The following is a 23,778-nucleotide window of genomic DNA, read 5'->3' as shown; positions in this document are numbered from 1 at the left end:
ATCTCTGTAAACATGACACAAACTCGACAACTGAAAGCCGGCTTATATGCACGCCGTCATTCCTCTTGAAATCATATGATTCGATTCGCGTCTTCTGATTGGTTCTGTGAGCTTAGAGGCTTTTACTGAGGAATGTAAGCGGTGTTTAGAGGTTTCGGCCAGCGAACCGTATTTCTGAATGGGCTGACGCTGGGATTCAGTGGGTATGAAGCGAAAGTATTTGATGAACGTAAACTATGTAGAGCATTCGCTCAATGTCATTAACTATGACGGAGCCGTTTAGCGGATTTTTAACCTGAACTCTTCATATATTTATGAGAAGATCTGAATCTGAACTCTTCATATATTTATGGGAAGATCTGAATCTGAACTCTTCATATATTTATGAGAAGATCTGAATCTGAACTCTTCATATATTTATGGGAAGATCTGAATCTGAACTCTTCATATATTTATGAGAAGATCTGAATCTGAACTCTTCATATATTTATGAGAAGATCTGAACCTGAACTCTTCATATATTTATGAGAAGATCTGAACCTGAACTCTTCATATATTTATGAGAAGATCTGAACCTGAACTCTTCATATATTTATGGGAAGATCTGAATCTGAACTCTTCATATATTTATGGGAAGATCTGAATCTGAACTCTTCATATATTTATGAGAAGATCTGAATCTGAACTCTTCATATATTTATTAGAAGATCTGAACATGAACTCTTCATATATTTATGGGAAGATCTGAATCTGAACTCTTCATATATTTATGGGAAGATCTGAATCTGAACTCTTCATATATTTATGAGAAGATCTGAATCTGAACTCTTCATATATTTATGAGAAGATCTGAACCTGAACTCTTCATATATTTATGAGAAGATCTGAATCTGAACTCTTCATATATTTATGGGAAGATCTGAATCTGAACTCTTCATATATTTATGAGAAGATCTGAATCTGAACTCTTCATATATTTATGGGAAGATCTGAATCTGAACTCTTCATATATTTATGAGAAGATCTGAATCTGAACTCTTCATATATTTATGAGAAGATCTGAACCTGAACTCTTCATATATTTATGGGAAGATCTGAATCTGAACTCTTCATATATTTATGGGAAGATCTGAATCTGAACTCTTCATATATTTATGAGAAGATCTGAATCTGAACTCTTCATATATTTATTAGAAGATCTGAACATGAACTCTTCATATATTTATGGGAAGATCTGAATCTGAACTCTTCATATATTTATGAGAAGATCTGAATCTGAACTCTTCATATATTTATGGGAAGATCTGAATCTGAACTCTTCATATATTTATGGGAAGATCTGAATCTGAACTCTTCATATATTTATGAGAAGATCTGAATCTGAACTCTTCATATATTTATGAGAAGATCTGAACCTGAACTCTTCATATATTTATGAGAAGATCTGAATCTGAACTCTTCATATATTTATGGGAAGATCTGAATCTGAACTCTTCATTTATACATAGGAAGATTTATTATGGGAAGAAATAGATTAGAGAGATTGATTCAAGAACTAGTTGGCTTTGCAAGTTATTGATATTGAAACAGAACAAATTAATAGCAAACAATTCATAGACACCACCGGTCAAAAATGAGAAATAATTGACTGCATTTATAAATAAAGTAAAAACTGATAAACTTAAATATTATTATAGTTTCAAAAGTAATGTATCAAAGCTGAATTTTCAGCATCATTAGTCTTCAGTGTCACATGATCCTTCAGAAATCATTCTGGTATGATTATTGATGATCAGTAAACATTTGTGATTATTGAAAACAGTTGTACAGTGTTTTATTTTGTTGTGGTCAAGACCAGCTAATCCGAGACCAAGACCAGACCAGCACTCCTTAAATTCATAGAGATCCACATTACCACCTGAGAAATGACTTATAACTTATAATAACTGACTTATAATAAATATCATTTGAATAAAACACTATATAGAGCTGTTACCAATCAAATGAAATCATTAATGACAAAATTCATCTTTGCGCTACAGAGGTGATCCGGAAGATGCATCTGAACTGGTAAATTACAAATGCATGAATAATGTTGAGGATAATGTTTTAAAACATATATATTGAATATTTGTCAAAACAATATCATGTTTGCAGTCCTGCTCATATTTGTGAAGACAGCTCTCTTAATCGTGTGATTTTGGTTCATTATATCACGTTATAAATCCAGATTTCCTACAATAACGTTTTGCAACAATATCTTGAGTTTTGGTAGCATTTGTATACATTTTTGAAACAATCCCTCATTTCTGAACAGGCACAATAAATACATCAAAGTAGAAATTAGTAGAAATTGATTGTATCTGAAGCAGATAAAAAAATTAATAAATGAATTGATCAAAAGTGACAGTGAAACATTTGTTAAAAAAGAACATAAATACTGAAAATACAAAAATAAATACCGTTCTTTTGTAACTCCTAAAGAATCCTGAAAAAAAAAATTAAACATGATTTTAACGGAAATATGAAGCAGCACAACTGTTTTCAACACATTATAATAATCATTAATAAATGTTACTCGAGCAGCAAATCGTCAGAATGATTTCTGAAGGATCATGTGACACTAATTCAGCTTTGATCACAGGAATAAATCACATTTTACAATATCTATTTTAAATTGTCATAATATTTCACAGTAATATTTTAATATGTTTGACTCAATAAATACAACCTTGGTGAAGAGAAGAGACTTTTAAAAGGCATTGAACAATCGTAATTATTCCAAACTTTTGATTTAATATAAAATCGTGTTATTTCACTGAAAGCGAGTTCAACAGGCTCGTGCCGAGAACACGCTTCATTAATAATAGCGGGAGTGCTGATCACCGTTAGTGTGAAATGACAGCATATTCCAGGATAATAACTGCACTGTAACTCAACACTTCTCACGTAACAAACGTCACTCTTGCCCTCTCATCATACAGCGAAGGTACCCGGCATGAATATATCATGCTGTGGAGTTTCTTGACTCTTGTTGGTTTTGCTTCACTTTAAGCAGTTTGTGTTTATAGTCGAATAATGATGTGTGTGTATCATTAGGTGATGGAAGGTCTTGTCACATCTTTCAATCTATAAACAATTATGAATTCGAATTAAGACATCGGTAAATCCTTACACTGAAATAAAGCTAGTACAGTTTGACTAACTTAAAAATCATCCAATTCGCTTATTTCATGTTCGAGCTTGCCGTTGTTTTAAACAAATGCTTTCGTTTGTCACACTTCTGACTTGATTGATTAGAAATATGAATATGAAAATATTTATATTTCTAAAAAAGTTCCAAGATCCCACACTGCGAAAAATGCTTTTCTTATTAAGTATTTTTGTCTTGTTTCTAGTCTAAATATCATTAAGAAACATTTACTAGATAAATTAAATTTATTGTCTTGTTTTGGGGAAAAAATAACTCAAAATGAAGAGAGTTTTTGCTTAAAATAAGCTAAATAATCTGCCAGTGGGGTGAGGAAAATAATCTTGTTTTCTGTTTGAATTAAGGTTTAAGGTTATTTAGCTTATTTTAAGCAAAAACTCTCTTCATTTTGAGTTATTTCCCCCCCCAAAACAAGACAATAATTTTTACTTGTCTAGTAATGGTTTCTCGCTAGAAACAAGTCAAAAATACTAAGTAAGAAGAGTATTTTTTGCAGTGCAGCGAGGCTCACCTTGCTGAGGATGATCTCTGGGGCCAGATACTCCGGGGTCCCACACAACGTCCACGTGCGGCCCTTCACCCGCTTGGCGAAACCAAAGTCCGTCACCTGAAACAAACGTTGCCTCAGATGACGCTGTGATTTCTGCACAGTACACGCATGCTTACATGCCAGAGACATGTGTTTAATGTCCTTCTCATATTAGCCATGAGGGGGCAGTAACGGTGGTGATATTATCAGCTGTGTGTCACTGAAAGCACATCCACAACACTCTCACACACACACACACTTGTCCGCATTTACACCCTGACCGGATTCCCCCCCACCTGTTCATGTCGCAGCTAAATCACTGACTTTGATACGTTTATTTTTATCAAACAACATCTGTCATAATCTGTGCTTGATTTAACGTTTACATTGATTGAATTTTATGTTTCGGTTCATCTAACATTTGCCATCATTTGTTCTTGACCTTACCCTTGATCATTAAATATTTCTGAATTAAATATTTGTTTAAAATACATATTAATGCACATGAATGTAAAGTAGGTCACAAACGATGATATTTGCTTTAAGCAGATAATTACATTATTAATCATGCTAATTAAACCTCATCCAGAAGACTGGAAGTCCAAAATTTTTCATATTCATTTCATATAATGACTAAATATTATATCATATTAAATGAAGATATCATGAATTTGACACATTTCTGATAACATTTGTCATAATTCTTGCTTGACTTACCCTTGTAAATAACATATTTTCCGAATGGCAGTATATAAACTGTTAAACGCATACCTCGGGTCTGTAGTGACCCGGGACGTCCCTCTTCCTCATTACTTTATTTAAGTTAGACATCAATCTTCCTATATTCCTCGATATATTAATTATAATCAATAAATAATATAGAATTATAAAAAAATGTCTGTTTTCTAGTTGATTTTTTGTTTTAAAAATAGTGTATAGTGTCTCTAGTGACCCGCAGAGGCGGACAGCACTCCAGTACTTTTACTCTCCAAGTCATTTTGTTTTTCAAGTATATATATTTTCTAAGTATATGTACTTTATCAGTGTTCTTCCTTAGAAAACTTTCACTTCACAACATGCCAAAACATAATATTGTACTCTTTACAGCAATACATTTAATTCTGAATATCACTTAATACTTAATTACATTAAAAATGTAGTACTGTATACTTTTACTCAAATAAAAGTATTCAAAGTTGTACTTGAGTACAAGTAAGAAAGTACTACATTTTTAGTGTAATTAAACAAGTATTAAAGGGAAGAAAACAACAACTTTTATTTATGAAATGTAGTGCAGTAAAAAGTATGACATTATAAATTATGCTTAGGAGGTAGTGTTGTCAAAAGTACCGACCGCGATACCAAATCGGTACTGAAATGTTAAAAATATGACGCTTCGAGCGCTGTTGAGCGGAATCGTAAACACCTCTGACTGGCCACTGTGCTCACGCGCTCATCAAATAGGTCTGTGATTGGCTACTTTGATCAGCGCTTCACAAACATGTTGTAAAAATACATCAATGACCATTTTCACGGAGCGCTTATACACACAGAGCGTTTGAATGTAGGTGTCTATCAGCCTACCGGTCCGCTGGTCGACGCCTGCTTGTGCTTTCAAACGCTCCTGCTCGCGCTTTCAAAACACTTTTCAAACAATTCCGTGTTGTTTCAAACCGCTGCCGTGAGTTGATCATTGTAGCCAATCACAGGCACATCCGATGAGCGCGTGAGCACAATGGCCAGTCAGAGGTGTCCGCTCAACAGCGCTCGAAGCGTCACATTTTTAACATTTCAGTACCGATTTGGTATCGCGGTCGGTACTTTTGACAACACTATTAGGAGGTAAAAGTATAAACTTGAACATTTACTTGAGTAGAAAGTAAAAATACTCCACTACTGTCCGTCTCCGCTGTATGTAGTAGTGTACGTTTTTTTTGTTTTTTTTGCACAACTATTGAGTCTCTGATGGCTCAGTAAGTGCCATACACCGTTATTCCTCAAACAGGACACACAATGATGGCGTGAGCGATCAATATATCGATTATAAAGTCATCTCTACTCCAGACAGTTGCTTTACTGAGCAGTCCCGATCTGAATGTAACTCTTTTCCAGTGGCGTCGGTGTGTTTCTCACCTGGATGTAGCCCTGCTGATCGATGAGGAGGTTCTCTGGTTTAAGGTCTCTGTAGATCAGGTCAAGGGCATGCAGATATTCAAACGTCAAAACTATTTGTGAAGCATAAAAGCGCGCGTGGGGTTCACTGCAGAAACAGAGAGAAAACACACAGTTACATGAAGGATCAGCAATAATTAAACACATGGACTGGACTAGTGTTGTCAGAAGTAGTGACCAAAGTGACGAAAAATGTGACCTCGTTACTAAAATTTTAAAAACATGACGCTTTGAGCGCTGTTGAGCCGAATCGTAAACGCCTCTGACTGGCCATTGAGCTCATCAAACATCTGCGATTGGCTACAAACGATCAACGCTTCAAAAACATGTTGTAACATACATCAATGACACTTTTCACGAGCACTTATAAACAGAAGCATTGATCATTTTAGCCAATCACAGACATGTTTGATGAGCGCAATGGCCAATCAGAGGTGTTTATGATTCTTATTTCAAGGCCTAACGTCCTATTGTCAAGTTCAAGTGTCTATAAAAAGACTGGCACTGTAAAATAAGTGTTCAAATTATGGCTCTCTTTAGGGCAGTATGTCATATCTCAAAGCCTAATGTCCAATTTAATGCATCCTCTGTGGCGGCGGAGGAAACATGAGATGAATTGGGCAGATGGCACAATACGGCTGTGGGCACAGTCCTATTTGCCAAGTTCAAGGGTCTATAAAACAGACTGGTACTGTAAAAAAAGTGTTCAGAAATGGCTTTTAGTATAGGGGCAGTCATATTTCAAGGCCATATTTTAGGTCTGCTTCTGTGGAGGCCAAGAAACCACAACATGAACTGGGCTGATGGCACATTACAGCTGTGTGCACTGTCAATAATCAATCAACTTTATTTATATCGCGCTTTTACAATGACGATTGTTTCAAAGCAGCTTCACAGTGTTAAACAGGACAACAAAATTTGATTTGGCTGTACATTTGTTCTGGAGAAAACTTGATGTCATCAGCTTATTTTAATTTATCATAGAGCGACAATGTTGGCAGATCAGTTTTATAGTTTATAGAATTAAATAAGACCTAATTCATTAAATATTTGCCATATTTGCCAAGTTCAAGTGTCTATAAAAAGACTGTTGCTGTAAAATAAGTGCTTAAAATGTGGCTTTCTTAGGGCAGTATGTCATATTTCAAAGCCTAATGTCCACTTTAATGCATCCTCTGTGGCGGCGGAGGAAACATGAGATGGGCTACTGGCTAATACGGCCGTGTGCATAAGTTCAAGGGTCTGTAAAACGTGTTCAAAATGTGGCTTTCAGTAGGGCAGTGTGTCATATTTCAAGGCCTTAGGTCTGCTTTGACGCATCTTCTGTGGAGGCCAAGAAACCACAGCGTGAAATGGGCTGATGGCGCATTAGGTGGCTCATTGTGTGCGTTGTCCTATATGCTAAAGTTTAATGGTTTCTCACACTAAAGTCTGTATTTTTCCCTTTCAGAGGCTCTGTAATACCGTGCTACACTGTGGAAAAAATATTTCAAAAATAAGTTACCTGGTTGCCTTGATTTTCAGTTCATTGAAATAAAAAATTTGAGTTAATACACTGTAAACCCTAATGTTGTCTTTACTTTTTTTAAAAATCAAGTAATCTTGACTTAATATTACTAGTTTAGTCTAAAAACTCAAAAATATAAGTTAGTATAACTTATTAACCTACAAAATACATAAACTTAAGATTTCAAGTTGAATGAACTCAAAACCATAAGTAATTAAAATAGCTCACTCTGGTCTTGCTTTAATGTGATTGGCCATTCAAGGAGTTCTGCCTGGCAACAAGAACTAATTCACTGATTGGAGGACATTTACAAAAGGCGGTCCTTTTCTGTTGCTGATTCAAATTAAGATGGAGACTTTTTCATTGTGTGCAATCTTTAAATCGGTAAATAAAAATGTGTAAGTTACTAAACATAATAATAATATGTGAACTAACTTATAACTAACCAGACTGACTTTATTTCTGTTTTAATGAAAATAATAGTTTCATTGGAAGTCACCATGATGGAGATCAGTGTTTGCTTTAGTTGGGCTCTTGACCCTTGACTGTGTAATATTAATAGTTCTCTGGCTGCTTTGTGTTTGTGAAACATTTGTTAAGGAACAAAAAGTCAAGAGAAAATATTATAAAGTGATGTTGTTTAATCATTGAGGATGATAACATTATCATGTATTGGCAGAATCCCTGATCTCATGCAGAGTCTAATGTTGTCAAAGCAGTTATTAAGAGTTTTGAGATATTAATAAAAATATTCATGAGATTCTTTACTCTTTTGGTAACTTAACTTGGTAATTTATTATTTCATTTTATTTTAAAATGTTTAGATCTACGACATTAGTTAGACATGAACAGACATCAAGAATCTGTGTATGAATCTCTACAATGGTGACAATAATAAAAAAAAAAAAATCCGATAAACAGATCAACTCTGAACATAAAACAAGCTGCGAAAACATCAGAACAAAACAGCAAATGTAACAGCAAATAGTAAGAATCAAAGAAAATGTGTCACAATTCAGACGCATAATTTATTCATGCTGCAATGCATGTTGGGACCAATGGGGAAGTTTTGATTGGTTGTACCAAGCATAGTGTGCTGAACTTCTGGAGTACCCAGTTTGGTGAACTTAACAACTTAAGTACAGTGAACGTAAGCACCAAGTTAAGTGAACTTAAATATACAAGTTTTGGGAGACTCCATTACTCAATTGATTTGAGGGAACGAGTTTACTTGTTACTCGTACCAATTGAGTTCAATCAACTTATTAGGGTTTTCAGTGTACAAAGAACATTTTTGATAATCGACAACCTTTATTCAAATATTATTAAAAGATTTTGTAAGCATTGGGTTATTGTGTTTTATTTGTGATGCCAAATAGTGCTATTTTCATGATTTATCACATTTTTTATGTGGTTCAGATACAATAATATTTTGAGTGTCTATTTATTAAACCAATTTTTTTCATTGTATCAACTCAATTTTTTAATTTCAATAAACTCAACATTTAGAGGCAACCAGGTTACTTACTTTAAGGTAAACCAACAATGTTTTTTACAGTGTAAGAATATCGTGCATTTTTGCATAATGAAATAAATAATCACTGACTGTGAAAACATACTTCTTGTATGATACATTTATTTTCATTAAAATCTTAATTTTCTATTATAGAACACACATTTTCCATACTCTGCTTTCTTTTTTCCCATACTTTTCCAGACTGTGTAGGATCCCTGAATAATTCAATCCACTACACTAATCTCTCTCCGACAGCGATGCCACAGAAATATAGAGAGCTGCCACAATAAAGCGTGTGTGTGTTTGTTTCTCCGGCACATACTGTATCTGTGCATTATGCTTCATTTCCCCCTCAGGGGCGAATACAGCACATGAAGAATGATGTAAAGATATTCACCTGAATCTGCCGATTCTGCGCAGGTGTGAAAACATCTCCCCTCCCTGAACGTACTGCATCACCATGTAGAGATTAGTGTTGTCCTGCAGCAAAACACACACACACACACACACACACACACACACACGTCCATTACATGCGCCATCATCCGGTTACACTGCAAAAAATGCTCTTTGTAACGAACTGCTCTGAGACAGAAGGTTGGTTGAAGATCCAAACGCAGTATTTATTGAAGGGTAATCCAAAGTCATAGTCCATAGAACAGGCAAAAGGTCATAACAGGAAATTAGTCCGAAAAGGCAAACAAAACAGAAGGAACAGGCAAAAGGGTAATCCATGGAGAAGGCAAGAAATCAAAGACCAAGATACATGAAAACAGGGAACCGCTCAGAAATGCAGTTGTGACACTAAACAAGACTTCGCAATGAATGACAGAGTGAACACGGTATATATAGGCAGAGGTAATGAGGTGATGAGACACAGGTGAAAACAGTGAGTGCTAATGAGTCCAAGGATTATGGGTAATGTAGTTTGTGATGGAATGACAGTCCGGGGTGGAGTGCCCTCTGGTGGTGATCACGGGCACTCATACTGATGTAACACTCTTCTTATTCTGTTTTTTTTTCTTGTTTCCAGTCCAAATATATAAATATTCTTAAATCAAGATTTGTTTACTAGATAAGTAAAATGACATATTTTTGCTTGTTTTTCTGGGGAAAAATCTAAATGAAGTGAATTTTTGCTTAAAACAAACTAAATGATCTGCCAATGGGGTGAGAAAAATAATCTTGTTTCTTGTTTCCGTCCCAAACAGAAATAAGATTATTTTTCTCACCCCATTGGCAGATCATTTTGTTTGTTTTAAGCAAAAACTCACTTCATCTTGATATTATTTTTAGAAAAATATAAAAATGTTAGGAAAAATGTCTTATGTCATTTTACTTATCTAGTAAATAAATATTGATTTAAAGGACAACTCCGGTGAGAAATGACCCTAGGGGTAAGTTATCGAGTAAATCGTTCTCTGGGATGCGTTTTCATGAAAATCGAAAAACAGATTAGCTTATAACGCTAGTCTATGGGGCACAGGGTAGACACAAGGTAGTCAAATTAAACCGCTAGTTAATACCACTAACAAGACTCAAAATAGCCTCACACTAACACAGCAGCATAATGAGGGTCCCTGCATGCGAACCGCAGCATTGAGAACTTTGTAAGAGTACAAACAGTTTAATAAGAAGATACTTTATAAACACAGTACATTACGCGTTCACGGACAGGCGCCATCTTGGAAAACAGTCTCGACGAATCGATCCACGAGCGCTGTCCTAAGTGAGCTGGTCGATAGGAATTAAGTTTGTGAAATGTAATAACATGGACATTTTTATTTTTATTTATTTATTTTCTCTGTTGTGTTCAGTGTTTTCTTCCGGAAACAACGGACCATATGAGATTCAGTCACAGTTCATCACTTAGCACAGCGCTCGTGGCTCGATGAGTCGAGACTGTTTTCCAAGATGGCGCCTGACCGTAAGAGCGTAATGTACTGTGTTTATAAAGTATCTTCTTATTAAACTGTTACACTTACAAAGTTCTCAATGCTGCGGTTTGCATGTAGGGACTCTCATCATGCTGCCGTGTTAGTGTGAGGCTATTTTTAGCCTTGTTAGTGGTATTAACTAGCGATTTAATTTCACTACTGTGTGCCCCATAGACTAGCGCTATAAGCTAATCTGTTTTTAGAGATAAAACTCTTTACATTCGATTTCCATGAAAACGCATCCCAGAGAACGATCTACTCTGTAACCATCTGTTAATTACCCCTAGTGCCATTTCTCACCGGAGTTATCCTTTAAAGGGGTGTTTGCATGCGATTTGACTTTTTTAACTGTAGTTAGTGTGTAATGTCGCTGCTTGAGCATAAACAGTGTCTGCAAAGTTACAGCGCTGAAAGTTCAATGCAAGCGGAGATATTGTCTTTTAAAGTTACGGCAGTTTATTGCCTACAAAAACGGCCGGTTTGGACTACAACGAGCTTCTTCCTGGGCTGGTGACATCATAAACCCTTGCTAGTCTCCGCAGATGTGACTTCTGCCCGTAATGGGAAGAGGCGTGGCGTTTCCATGACAACCGGTGCTTGGCACTTCAGCCAATAAAAATACAGGAAACTACATTTGGCCATCTGACCAATCTAAGACCATTGCGTTTTTCAGAGGGAGGGGCTTCATAGAAGCAGGAAGCAAACGAGCCGTTCAAAGGACAGACAGCGGTGTGGAATAAAGGGAGAATAGAAGAAAAATACAGCGTTTAAAAAAAGAAGTATTAAGACATGATATACTGCGCCCCATAAACACAACCAAGCCTAGAAAAACACCAGAGAACCACCCCTTTAAGAAATGTTAGATATTTAGACTAGAAACAAGACAAAATGACTCAGTAAGAAGAGCATTTTTTGCAGTGTACTGGTGTTCTGAGCAATCCTAATACATTTAATAATAATAAGACATTTAATTTATAAAGCAGTTTTCATGTTAAAGAAAATCTTCACCTTGAAGGAGTATTCCAGGCGCACTAAGAAGGGGAAGCTGACGGCCTGCAGTATCCTCTTCTCGTTTAGAGTGTGTTCGATCTGCTTCAGCTTCACCACCTAAAGAGAAACAGTGTTAAATCACGGCTGACTGCGGCGGCGTGCGTGCGTGTGTGTGTGTGTGTGTGTGTGTGTGTGTGTGTGTGTGTGTGTGCGGCTCCGCCCACCTTCTGTTTGTTGAGGATCTTCATGGCGTAGTGTTGGCCGGTCTCTCGGTGTCTGACCAGCATCACGCGACCGAACGAGCCAGTGCCCAAAGTTTTCAACCGCTCGAAGTCCTCCAGGCATGCTGTGTTCTGTGGGACAGGCGGACATTACACTCCTTCATAATCAAAACTGACCTTTGACTCGATCGGTGCACATCCGTTTCTTTTAATTCATGTTTCTGAAGTGCAAAAAATGCTCTTCTTACTTAGTAATTTTGTCTTGTTTCTAGTCTAAATATCTAAATATTCTTTAATCAATATTTATTTACTAGATAAGTAAAATTGCATAAGATATTTTTCCGTGTTCTCTTAAAAATAAAATCTAAATGAAGTGAGTTTTTGCTTAAAACAGGCAAAATGATCTGCCAATGGGGTGAGAAAAATAATATTATTTCTTGTTTCCGTCCCAAACAGAAATAATATTATTTTTCTCACCCCATTGGCAGATCATTTTGCCTGTTTTAAGCAAAAACTCACTTCATTTAGATTTTTTCCCCCAGAAAACAAGCAAAAATATCTTTGTCATTTTACTTATCTTGTAAATTAATCTTGATTTAAGAATGTTTAGATATTTGGACTGGAAACAAGAAAAAATTACTTAATAAAAAAAGTATTTTTTTTGCGGTGTGGTAATCTTGAATCAGAATAGCAACCCCTAACCCTTTCTCTGATGACGAGGGCGGGGCAACCTGTCACTCATTTGTTCTTGTTTGTGAAGCGGTTTCACGCGATATACGTCACAACAGGGAAGAAAAGATTCTCTCAACTTTTGTTCAATGCCGACTTTGTGTGTCAGTCGCATGAACCAGCATCTGTATGGCTTCACCTGATCTCAGATCAGTCCCGTGAACCAGTGTCTGTATGGCTTCACCTGATCTCAGATCAGTCCTGTGAACCGGCGTCTGTATGGCTTCACCTGATCTCAGATCAGTCCCGTGAACCTGTGTCTTTATGGCTTCACCTGATCTCAGATCAGTCCCGTGAACCTGTGTCTTTATGGCTTCACCTGATCTTAGATCAGTCCTGTGAAACGGCGTCTGTGTGGCTTCACCTGATCTCAGATCAGTCCCGTGAACCTGTGTCTTTATGGCTTCACCTGATCTCAGATCAGTCCTGTGAACCAGCGTCTGTATGGCTTCACCTGATCTCAGATCAGTCCCGTGAACCGGTGTCTTTATGGCTTCACCTGATCTCAGATCAGTCCCGTGAACCTGTGTCTTTATGGCTTCACCTGATCTCAGATCAGTCTTGTGAACCAGCGTCTATATGGCTTCACCTGATCTCAGATCAGTCCCGTGAACCAGCGTCTGTATGGCTTCACCTGATCTCAGATCAGTCCCGTGAACCGGTGTCTTTATGGCTTCACCTGATCTCAGATCAGTCCCGTGAACCTGTGTCTTTATGGCTTCACCTGATCTTAGATCAGTCCTGTGAACCGGTTCTGTATGGCTTCACCTGATCTCAGATCAGTCCCGTGAACCGGTGTCTGTATGGCTTCACCTGATCTCAGATCAGTCCCGTGAACCGGTGTCTTTATGGCTTCACCTGATCTCAGATCAGTCCCGTGAACCTGTGTCTTTATGGCTTCACCTGATCTCAGATCAGTCCTGTGAACCAGCGTCTGTATGGCTTCACCTGATCTCAGATCAGTCCCGTGAACCGGCGTCTTTATGGCTTCACCTGATCTCAGATCAGTCCCGTGAACCGGTGTCTGTATGGCTTCACCTGATCTCAGATCAGTCCCGTGAACCGGTGTCTGTATGGCTTCACCTGATCTCAGATCAGTCCCGTGAACCGGTGTCTTTATGGCTTCACCTGATCTCAGATCAGTCCCGTGAACCGGCGTCTGTATGGCTTCACCTGATCTCAGATCAGTCCTGTGAACCAGCGTCTGTATGGCTTCACCTGATCTCAGATCAGTCCTGTGAACCTGTGTCTTTATGGCTTCACCTGATCTCAGATCAGTCCCGTGAACCTGTGTCTTTATGGCTTCACCTGATCTCAGATCAGTCCCGTGAACCTGTGTCTTTATGGCTTCACCTGATCTCAGATCAGTCCCGTGAACCGGTGTCTTTATGGCTTCACCTGATCTCAGATCAGTCCCGTGAACTGGCGTCTGTATGGCTTCACCTGATCTCAGATTCAGTCCCGTGAACCGGTGTCTTTATGGCTTCACCTGATCTCAGATCAGTCCCGTGAACCGGTGTCTGTATGGCTTCACCTGATCTCAGATCAGTCCTGTGAACCAGCGTCTGTATGGCTTCACCTGATCTCAGATCAGTCCCGTGAACCGGTGTATTTATGGCTTCACCTGATCTCAGATCAGTCCCGTGAACCGGTGTCTTTATGGCTTCACCTGATCTCAGATCAGTCCCGTGAACCGGTGTCTTTATGGCTTCCCCTGATCTCAGATCAGTCTAGTGAACCGGCGTCTGTATGGCTTCACCTGATCTCAGATCAGTCCCGTGAACCGGCGTCTGTATGGCTTCACCTGATCTCAGATCAGTCCCGTGAACCGGTGTCTTTATGGCTTCACCTGATCTCAGATCAGTCCCGTGAACCGGAGTCTGTATGGCTTCACCTGATCTCAGATCAGTCCCGTGAACCGGTGTCTGTATGGCTTCACCTGATCTCAGATCAGTCCAGTGAACCGGCGTCTGTATGGCTTCACCTGATCTCAGATCAGTCCTGTGAACCAGCGTCTGTATGGCTTCACCTGATCTCAGATCAGTCCTGTGAACCTGTGTCTTTATGGCTTCACCTGATCTCAGATCAGTCCCGTGAACCTGTGTATTTATGGCTTCACCTGATCTCAGATCAGTCCCGTGAACCTGTGTCTTTATGGCTTCACCTGATCTCAGATCAGTCCCGTGAACCTGTGTATTTATGGCTTCACCTGATCTCAGATCAGTCCCGTGAACCTGTGTCTTTATGGCTTCACCTGATCTCAGATCAGTCCCGTGAACCGGTGTCTTTATGGCTTCACCTGATCTCAGATCAGTCCCGTGAACCGGCGTCTGTATGGCTTCACCTGATCTCAGATCAGTCCCGTGAACCGGTGTCTTTATGGCTTCACCTTATCTCAGATCAGTCCCGTGAACCGGTGTCTTTATGGCTTCACCTGATCTCAGATCAGTCCTGTGAACCAGCGTCTGTATGGCTTCACCTGATCTCAGATCAGTCCCGTGAACCGGTGTCTTTATGGCTTCACCTGATCTCAGATCAGTCCCGTGAACCTGCGTCTGTATGGCTTCACCTGATCTCAGATCAGTTTGTTCAAATGGCCACAGCAAACACCATGACCATGTAATACTTCTACTGTACTGTAAACTCAAAGTGTACCTGAGAGCACCCAAACCTGGATTAAATGTCCAGGTGACACTCATTTAACATATCAGAATAAAGGAGCTCACCCAAAGCCTCACTCCCCTCCTCTAGTCCTCTTACCTGTGCAGGGTTCTCCCATTTCCTGAGGAAATCTTCTTTGGCGAAGGCCAGAAACTCTTTGACTGTGGGAAGAGACAAAAAAAAGCACACTTATTATCACAAACAGTGACATTATATTTGATTTCTAAAGCCACTAATGATCAAAACCCTGCTTTTGCACTCAATGTGCCTTCTGTCGTCGGACTGATAGTTTAGACTTTTTTGACATATAAAACGCCTATTAGTGTAATTGTAAAGGTTGCAAAAAAAAAGCAAGTAAAAAGAAAGAGAGTAGCACAACACGTCACACAGGCCAGCGGGGAAGAGCCCGTCTAAACCTCCAGTGGGTTGAAGAAGTGTTTTTCTTAGAGGTTTTCTGTATAGTGTACGGTTTTGGGCTGTCCCAGACGAAAGAGGAGCAATCGTGGCGATTTCTGGGGTCGTGGTCCTCTATCACACAGTGTGAGCGGTTCAAAGACAGCTTTTGTCACGGTCTTGAGAACAAAGGATAGCCTGCGTCTACTGACGAGCCAATAAAACTGCAACATGAGATGGCGTGTTGCTAATAACGGTAAAACATAACTACTTACCTCGAAATTCGGCACACTAAGTTGGGCTCTATTTCCTAGCCACAACCACATCCATGTTCTCATCTTTCTCTCAGCGCACATCACAACCACAATTGCTAGTGTGATTCATCTTGCTCTATTTGTTTACCACAAGCTCAGGCTGAGGATGTGTTATTCTTCTATACTTACTTGCGTCGTCGCCTATACGATTCAAAAGGTGTCATCTCAGTACAGTCTACATACATCACGCCCAAGTTTATTAGGTGCAGTGTGATTTGTGCTGATCTTATAGGATTGCTGAAATCCCACAGTCCGTCTCAAGCATTATACGACTTCTCAATACGCTCAAGACCAGTTTATTTGTGGTCCGATTTTCACAATACTCACCGTTTCCAAGCAGCTTTACAGAAAATCATGCCGTTAATGTTTATATTGCCTACAATGCAACATTTGAGCCGAGTGATAATGTAAAGTTTACATTCTGCATCGATACAAGCAATCAAGCTGATGAGCTGTGCTATAATCGCTTTACGCAAGTATACAGTACGTATGCAGATTAAAGTTAGTTATACTATTAGTAGGGGATGATCCATGGCTGGCTGTGCATTAAATGATTTTTAATGCATGACGTGGAGGTAAAGAACCGCCAAGACTCCGCTAATTGTTTGATGAGCATCTAGTCGTGGATTATGCTGATTATACCATGTTAGATTGCTGGCATTGACAATTTAAAGCTGTTATTAATGTTGGCTATACTATCAGTACGGGATAATCCACAGATTGTGAAGCATTAGAGGTGTTGATGGATCTCTAATGTCGATCTCCTGCATTTTTTAAAAAAAAGAAGAGGGTCAGCTCTTTCTTTTGATATATTGCATACTCAGATGTTCACACAACAAAATATTCAATGGGCTATTACATTTGTGTGAAAATGGTCAAAAAACCCTGATGGTCACTGCCAACATTTTTATTTATTTTTTACGCTGGCGGGGAAAGAGTTAAACAGTTTTATTGCACACCTTCCAGCCAATCAGAATTGTGCATTCAAACAGGTATATGGTATGTATAAGGAGGTATAAGATCATATATATGGTATAAGGTATAGGACCCATGGTATAAGTCTTATTAACCCCAGAGTTAACACGATAGTTCAACCAAAAATTAAATTTATCCCATAATTTGCTCATCCTCAAGTCATCCTAGGTGTATATGGTATTCAGAGTTATATCATAATAAAAACATATCCTGGCTCTCCCAAGCTTTATAATGGCAGTGAATGGGGGTCGAGATTCTGAACGCCCCCCAAAAAGTGTATCCATCCATCATATAACTGCTCCACGTGACTCTGGGGGTTAATAAAGGCCTTCAGAAGCGAAGCCTTGTGTTTGTGTGAGAAAAATATCCATCTTTATAACTTTATAAACTGTAACTGGCTTCCGGAGATCCATAGGAAGAATCATCATCATCATCATCATCTTTATTTATTTGAGCATCTGATTTCCACAAAATTCAACATAGTAACAAGTTTCAACAGAAGGATACATGCGCAAATGATTAAGTAAATTAAAATAAAGAGAAAAAAAAGAGAACGTGGATTTGATGCTCTAAAGGAGTAGGCAGAAGCTTATTGACGCCTACCCCCTTTTATACATTTGAGCAGTAAATACATTTACTATAATCAATAAGAGAGTCGCCACATATTTATGTTGTCCTATTCCAGTGACTATACAATCAAAAATATTAACTCACAACCATTATGTTAATTCCAAGACAAGGAAAGAAGACTCTTCGAGAATGACCTTTGATCCAACGCATCACGTATTGACGGACGATTATTACGAGAAATATGGGACAAGCTCGAGTTTGTCGCGTACGGCCGTTATCAAAACCTGTGATTATAGTTTGTCAAGCAATAAATATGGATATTTTTCTCACACAAACACATGGCTTTGCTTCAGCAGGCCTTTATTAACCTCCTGGAGCGGTGTGGAGCAGTTATATGATGGATGGATGCCTGAAAATCTCGACCCCCATTCACTGCCCTTATAAAGCTCGGACGAGCACTGCTATTTTTTCATATAACTGATTGTGTCTGAAAGAATAAAGTCATACACACCTAGGATGACTTGAGGTTGAGTAAATCAAGGGATCATTTTAGTTTTTGTGTGAAAGGACACTTTTAACCCTGGGTTGAGCAACGTTTCACACTTTTTTTTTTTTTATTGGGGTTCGCACAAACAAAGGTATGAGTTACACTGAGTTGTTTAACAACAGACAAACCCATCTAAACAGTGTTCCTTCAAGTTGTAGAGTCACAGAAACTCAGCAGCGAGGCGAGCGGTTTTAGTTCCTGTTTTGACACATGTTCCACCAAGCCTTCCTGTTTCAGTATGTATCATCGAAGGACTTATTGGATATGAATTGATCAACATAACTAACTGTTCCAGCTATGAGTCATGATATGATCATTTCACAGCGCATTTTATCAGACAAAAACATGCGAGAAGATGCTGTCGATAATTTTGAGTGTTTTACTCGTTCAATCAATGTAACAACACACATGCAATGATGTTACCCTGGTGTGTAAAGTGTGCAATCTCAACCTGATTACTAAACCACGGTTAGCATGAACAGGGTTAAAACATGAACTACTTAACCCAGGGTTAGCATGAACAGGGTTAAATGTGAACTACTTAACCCAGGGTTAGCATGAACAGGGTTAAATGTGAACTACTTAACCCAGGGTTAGTATGAACAGGGTTAAATGTGAACTACATAACCCAGGGTTAGCATGAACAGGGTTAAATGTGAACTACTTAACCCAAGGTTAGCATGAACAGGGTTAAATGTGAACTACATAACCCAGGGTTAGCATGAACAGGGTTAAAACATGAACTACTTAACCCAGGGGTATCATGAACAGGGTTAAAACATGAACTACTTAACCCAGGGTTAGCATGAACAGGGTTAAACGTGAACTACTTAACCCTGGGTAAGCATGAACAGGGTTAAAACATGAACTACTTATCCCAGGGTTAGCATGAACAGGGTTAAAACATGAACTACTTAACCCTGGGTAAGCATGAACAAGGTTAAAACATGAACTACTTATCCCAGGGTTAGCATGAACAGGGTTAAAACATGAACTACGTAACTCAGGGTAAGCATGAACAGGGTTAAAACATGAACTACTTAACCCAAGGTTAGCATGAACAGGGTTAAATGTAGGGCTGAACGATATTCTGTTTTAACATCGACATCGCGATGTGCGCGTGTGCGATAGTCACATCGCCGGCACATGCCATGTGAAGGGTAGTAGCCCACAGTGTATTAAGAGAACGGTAGCACACAGTAAGCACGCGTTTGCTGCTGGAGTGAATTGCACGTTCCTCATGCCTGCACAGTGATTGGTTCACTGTGCCGCTGCTCACCGCTCACGGCCAAACATTAACTGCCAAAATGCGCGACAAAGAGGATCCGAAGAGGAAAAAAAAAAGGTTTGTACTAGAAATCCTCTTTTTGGGACTGTTTCGGCTACATAAAGGAGGAGAGGATGTTGAACAAAACGAGGTACTGCATGGAGTGTCTTGTGGCCACAAAACAAGAAAACGCCACCAATTTGTCTGATCACTTAAAACGGCACCACAAAGATCTTTACAACGCATAAGTTATAAAGCAGGGCTCGACATGAACGCTTGTCCGGGACGTGGATGTTTTGAAGGGACAAGCGAAAGAGAATTTTACTTGACTGACGGACAAGAGCCTGATTTAAACAAAAAAAAAAACTAGCGAATCACCAAAATGCAAGAATGTTTGTGCATTAATTTAGTGTAAGTGGCGATCGATTGTGGATAATATATAATGAACAGTTGAACTGATTATAATAATAAGGTCGCGCTGTTGACGCTCTTGCAGCCTCTCGAGGAGAAATCACAACACTAGAGCGTTTTCCTGAATATAATCACGACTGAAAATGACACTGATTTCATATGACAGCTCCATAAACAACTAATTAACATTCACTTAAAGTCACTTACATTTTAGATGCAATATTTAGGTGCTTTTGTTCTATTTCAGCAGTGAAAACCGTTTACAGCAGACCCGTAACACGTCTCACTCACAGCAACAAGTGTGTGAATGATTCAGTGTTTGAATGAATCGTTTGAATGAACGACTCAGTGACTCACTCATTAAGACGGTCACCTGCTGCCCCCTACTGGAGGTTTAATTTCATGTTTGCACATACTTTCCAACATTTTTATTTGTCACTTGTAATGAAGCTTTCTTATTAGTGAAATTATTAATATCACGGAATGGTAATTATTGACTTCAGCCTGGATTGATGGCTCTCAATATCGCAATATATATCGTTGGGGAAAAAAATATCGCAATGTAATTTTTTTTCAATATCGTGCAGGCCTAGTTAAATGTGAACTACTTAACCCAGGGTTAGCATGAACAGGGTTAAAACATGAACTACTTATCCCAGGGTTAGCATGAACAGGGTTAACACATGAACTACTTAACCCAGGGTTATCATGAACAGGGTTAAAACATGAACTACTTAACCCAGGGTTATCATGAACAGGGTTAAAACATGAACTACTTATCCCAGGGTTAGCATGAACAGGGTTAAAACATGAACTACTTAACCCAGGGTTATCATGAACAGGGTTAAAACATGAACTACTTAACCCAGGGTTATCATGAACAGGGTTAAAACATGAACTACTTAACCCAGGGTTATCATGAACAGGGTTAAAACATGAACTACTTAACCCAGGGTTATCATGAACAGGGTTAAAACATGAACTACTTAACCCAGGGTTATCATGAACAGGGTTAAAACATGAACTACTTATCCCAGGGTTAGCATGAACAGGGTTAAAACATGAACTACTTAAGCCAGGGTTAGCATGAACAGGGTTAAAACATGAACTACTTAACCCAGGGTTAACATGAACAGGGTTAAATACGTTAAGCAGCAGCTGGGCCAAAACCAGCACAGATTGTCGAGGTTCATATCAGATTGTTCAGTTTTTATATGCGGTCCCTCAATCTCAATATTGCATTACTCTCTCGTTTCCTACACATCTAGATCCATCAAATACACACACACACATATGGATCTTTACTATTGAATAAACATCGTTGACATATTATATAGGCTATAAACACACACTCACACACAAGTCTGTTCACTATCTTTGCGGGGACACTTCATAGACTTAATGGTTTTATACTGTACAAACTGTATTTTCTATCCCCCTACACCGCCCCTGCCCCTAAACCTACCCATCACTCACACACACACACACACACACACACACACACACACACACACACACACACACACACACAGGTTTGTTTCACTATATTAGTGAGGACATTACATAGACTTCCATTGATTTTGTATCAGGTTAATGATATTTTCTATCCCCTAACCCAACCCCTATCCCTAAACCTACCCCTCACAGAAACATGTGCAGAACAACAGATAAAAATAAAAACATGTTTTGGCCGATTTATAAGCCTTTTAAACTAGTGAGGACCAGTCCAATGTCCTCACTAGTGGGTCATTTTCATGTTTTACTATATAAGTGAGGACATTTGTGTCCTCACAAGTATTGCCAAACAAGGAACACACACAACCCCTAAACCTACCCATTACAGAAAACATTCTGCATTTTTACTTTCTCAAAAAAAAAAAAAAAATCCTCCTGTATGATTTATAAGCCTTTTGAAAAGTGGGGACATCTGGTCCCCACAATGTAGGTGATCTCAGGTTTTACTATCCTTATAGGGACATTTGGTCCCCATAATGTAATATAAACAAGGACAAACATTTATACATACACAAACATACACAGCCCCCAAAACGAAGCACCGCTCGCTCTTATTAAAGCATCAACACATTGTTTGAGCCTGCAATCGCCATGACAGCATCAGCATCATCTCTGCTGAAGCCTCGCACATGCACGAGCATATTCCCGAGGCTGAGCATCTGATGATGCCGATCACCGTGATCGATGATGATCGATGATGACTAAACAGAATGATTGGGAAGCATTACAGACACCCACCGCTTTCCATCTCGTTGCCCCGTTTGGCGGCCGGCGTGTTGCCCATGACTCTGGGCCTGTCAGGCGAGCCGCAGGTAGGGAGGGATGCTGCCGCTGCTGCCGCGCCTGTCGCGCCTTGGCTCTCACGGTCCGTCCGTGCGATTGACGTCTGCCGATCGGCTTTGAATGTGAAAACAGGGGACGTTGACGCGTCCGATCTCTTTTAGGATAAACAGCGATCCCTTATGAATGCAGCAGCAGCAGCAGCATCCGCGTTTAAAGGGCGGACGGGCCGCCAGCATCAAACCGGACTCGGGCGTCCTTTCCTGGCCTGGCTCTCCGCCGCACCTCCGCGGCCCCGCAGTCTCTCTCTCGCCTCCCCGCGGGGGTGTTCCGTGAGCGGCGCTCGCAGGGGGGAAATCGCGGCTGAAAAACACGGACGCAGGTTCGGTGAGATCGTTCATGCAGCTGCGCTTCCCGTGGCCATCGACACAGACTCCGCCCCCCACGGACTGAGCCCGCCCCTCGCCTCCCCCCATTGGTCAGACGGAGGAAGATTGACAGATGTGTGGAGTGATTGACGCTAATGAAGCCGTTATGAGTTGCGATTAGCCGATATCGAAACAGAACATTTTCGTGTTTTTCATAATGGACGGAAATGTGTGTGTCATTGAGTGGATTAACTTTTACTTGTCTCGTAAAATATATACATTCTGAACATTTCCACTGTTGTTGTCCTGGAAAATCATTTTAAACATTTTGGATTCAATAGAAGGACATTTTGTGGGGTTTCATTGGAACCTGCGTACCTCGGACAATTTGAAACTGTAAAACAAATATAAAACTTAAAAATAAAAATTCAGATAACAGAAGGTCAAAGCATTTCTGTGTGAAAACTAGTCACGTTTTGAGTGACCCTATAAAGTGATATAAAACATAGAATATGCAAGTTTTTTTTTCTTTTCAAAGTAAACAAAATAGCCAGTTTACAGGGCCACACAATATATTGCGGATCTTTAAACTTTTTTATTTATTTCAGCAACTTTTCTCATTTTTAATTAATAACGCCATGTTTCATGTACAAAAATACAAAAATAATATGTGTATATATATATACACACACACACACAATCATGACCACCTTCCTAAAATTGTGTTGGTGCCCCTTTTGCCAGCCTTCGCTCCTCACGTGCATCAATGAGCCTTGGCCGCCCATGACCCTGTGGCCGGTTCTCCACTGTTCCTCTTGGAGCACTTTTGATAGAGACTGACCACTGCAGACCGGGAACAGCCCACAAGAGCTGCAGTTTTGGAGATGCTCTGACCCAGTCGTCTAGCCGTCACAATCTGGCCCTTGTCAAACTCGCTCAAATCCTCACGCTTGCCCATTTTTCCTGCTTCTAACACAGCAACTCTGAGGACAAAATGTTCACTTGCTGCCTAATATATCCCACCCACTAACAGGAGCCGTGATGAAGAGATCATCAGTGTTATCACTTCACCTGTCAGTGGTCATAATGTAATGCCTGATCAGTGTATAAATAATCTTAATGATACTAAAACAACACATACTGTCAGGAAGTTATGACACATTTT

The 23,778-nt window shown here is 39.4% G+C and overlaps 1 protein-coding gene across 1 annotated transcript in view; it reads right to left on the bottom strand.

The window, feature by feature from the left end:
* Nucleotides 1-22,699, bottom strand: part of prkacab (protein kinase, cAMP-dependent, catalytic, alpha, genome duplicate b) — a 29,841-nt gene extending 7,142 nt beyond the window's left edge. The window contains exons 1-7 of the mRNA XM_067440700.1: nucleotides 22,204-22,699; nucleotides 15,573-15,634; nucleotides 12,087-12,215; nucleotides 11,881-11,979; nucleotides 9,333-9,415; nucleotides 5,874-6,000; nucleotides 3,723-3,818 (exon numbers count right to left, since the gene is read on the bottom strand). Coding sequence (XP_067296801.1) covers nucleotides 3,723-3,818; nucleotides 5,874-6,000; nucleotides 9,333-9,415; nucleotides 11,881-11,979; nucleotides 12,087-12,215; nucleotides 15,573-15,634; nucleotides 22,204-22,249 — 642 coding nt within the window. The 5' untranslated portion in view covers nucleotides 22,250-22,699. The remainder of the gene's footprint in view (nucleotides 1-3,722; nucleotides 3,819-5,873; nucleotides 6,001-9,332; nucleotides 9,416-11,880; nucleotides 11,980-12,086; nucleotides 12,216-15,572; nucleotides 15,635-22,203) is intronic.
* Between the last annotated feature and the right edge of the window lie 1,079 nt (nucleotides 22,700-23,778).

This window comes from Pseudorasbora parva, chromosome 4 (genome assembly GCF_024679245.1).
Source record: "Pseudorasbora parva isolate DD20220531a chromosome 4, ASM2467924v1, whole genome shotgun sequence".
NCBI lineage: Eukaryota > Metazoa > Chordata > Actinopteri > Cypriniformes > Gobionidae > Pseudorasbora > Pseudorasbora parva.
The sequence above is the reverse complement of the archived record's forward strand: the minus strand, read 5'-3'. Positions and strand labels throughout refer to the sequence as shown.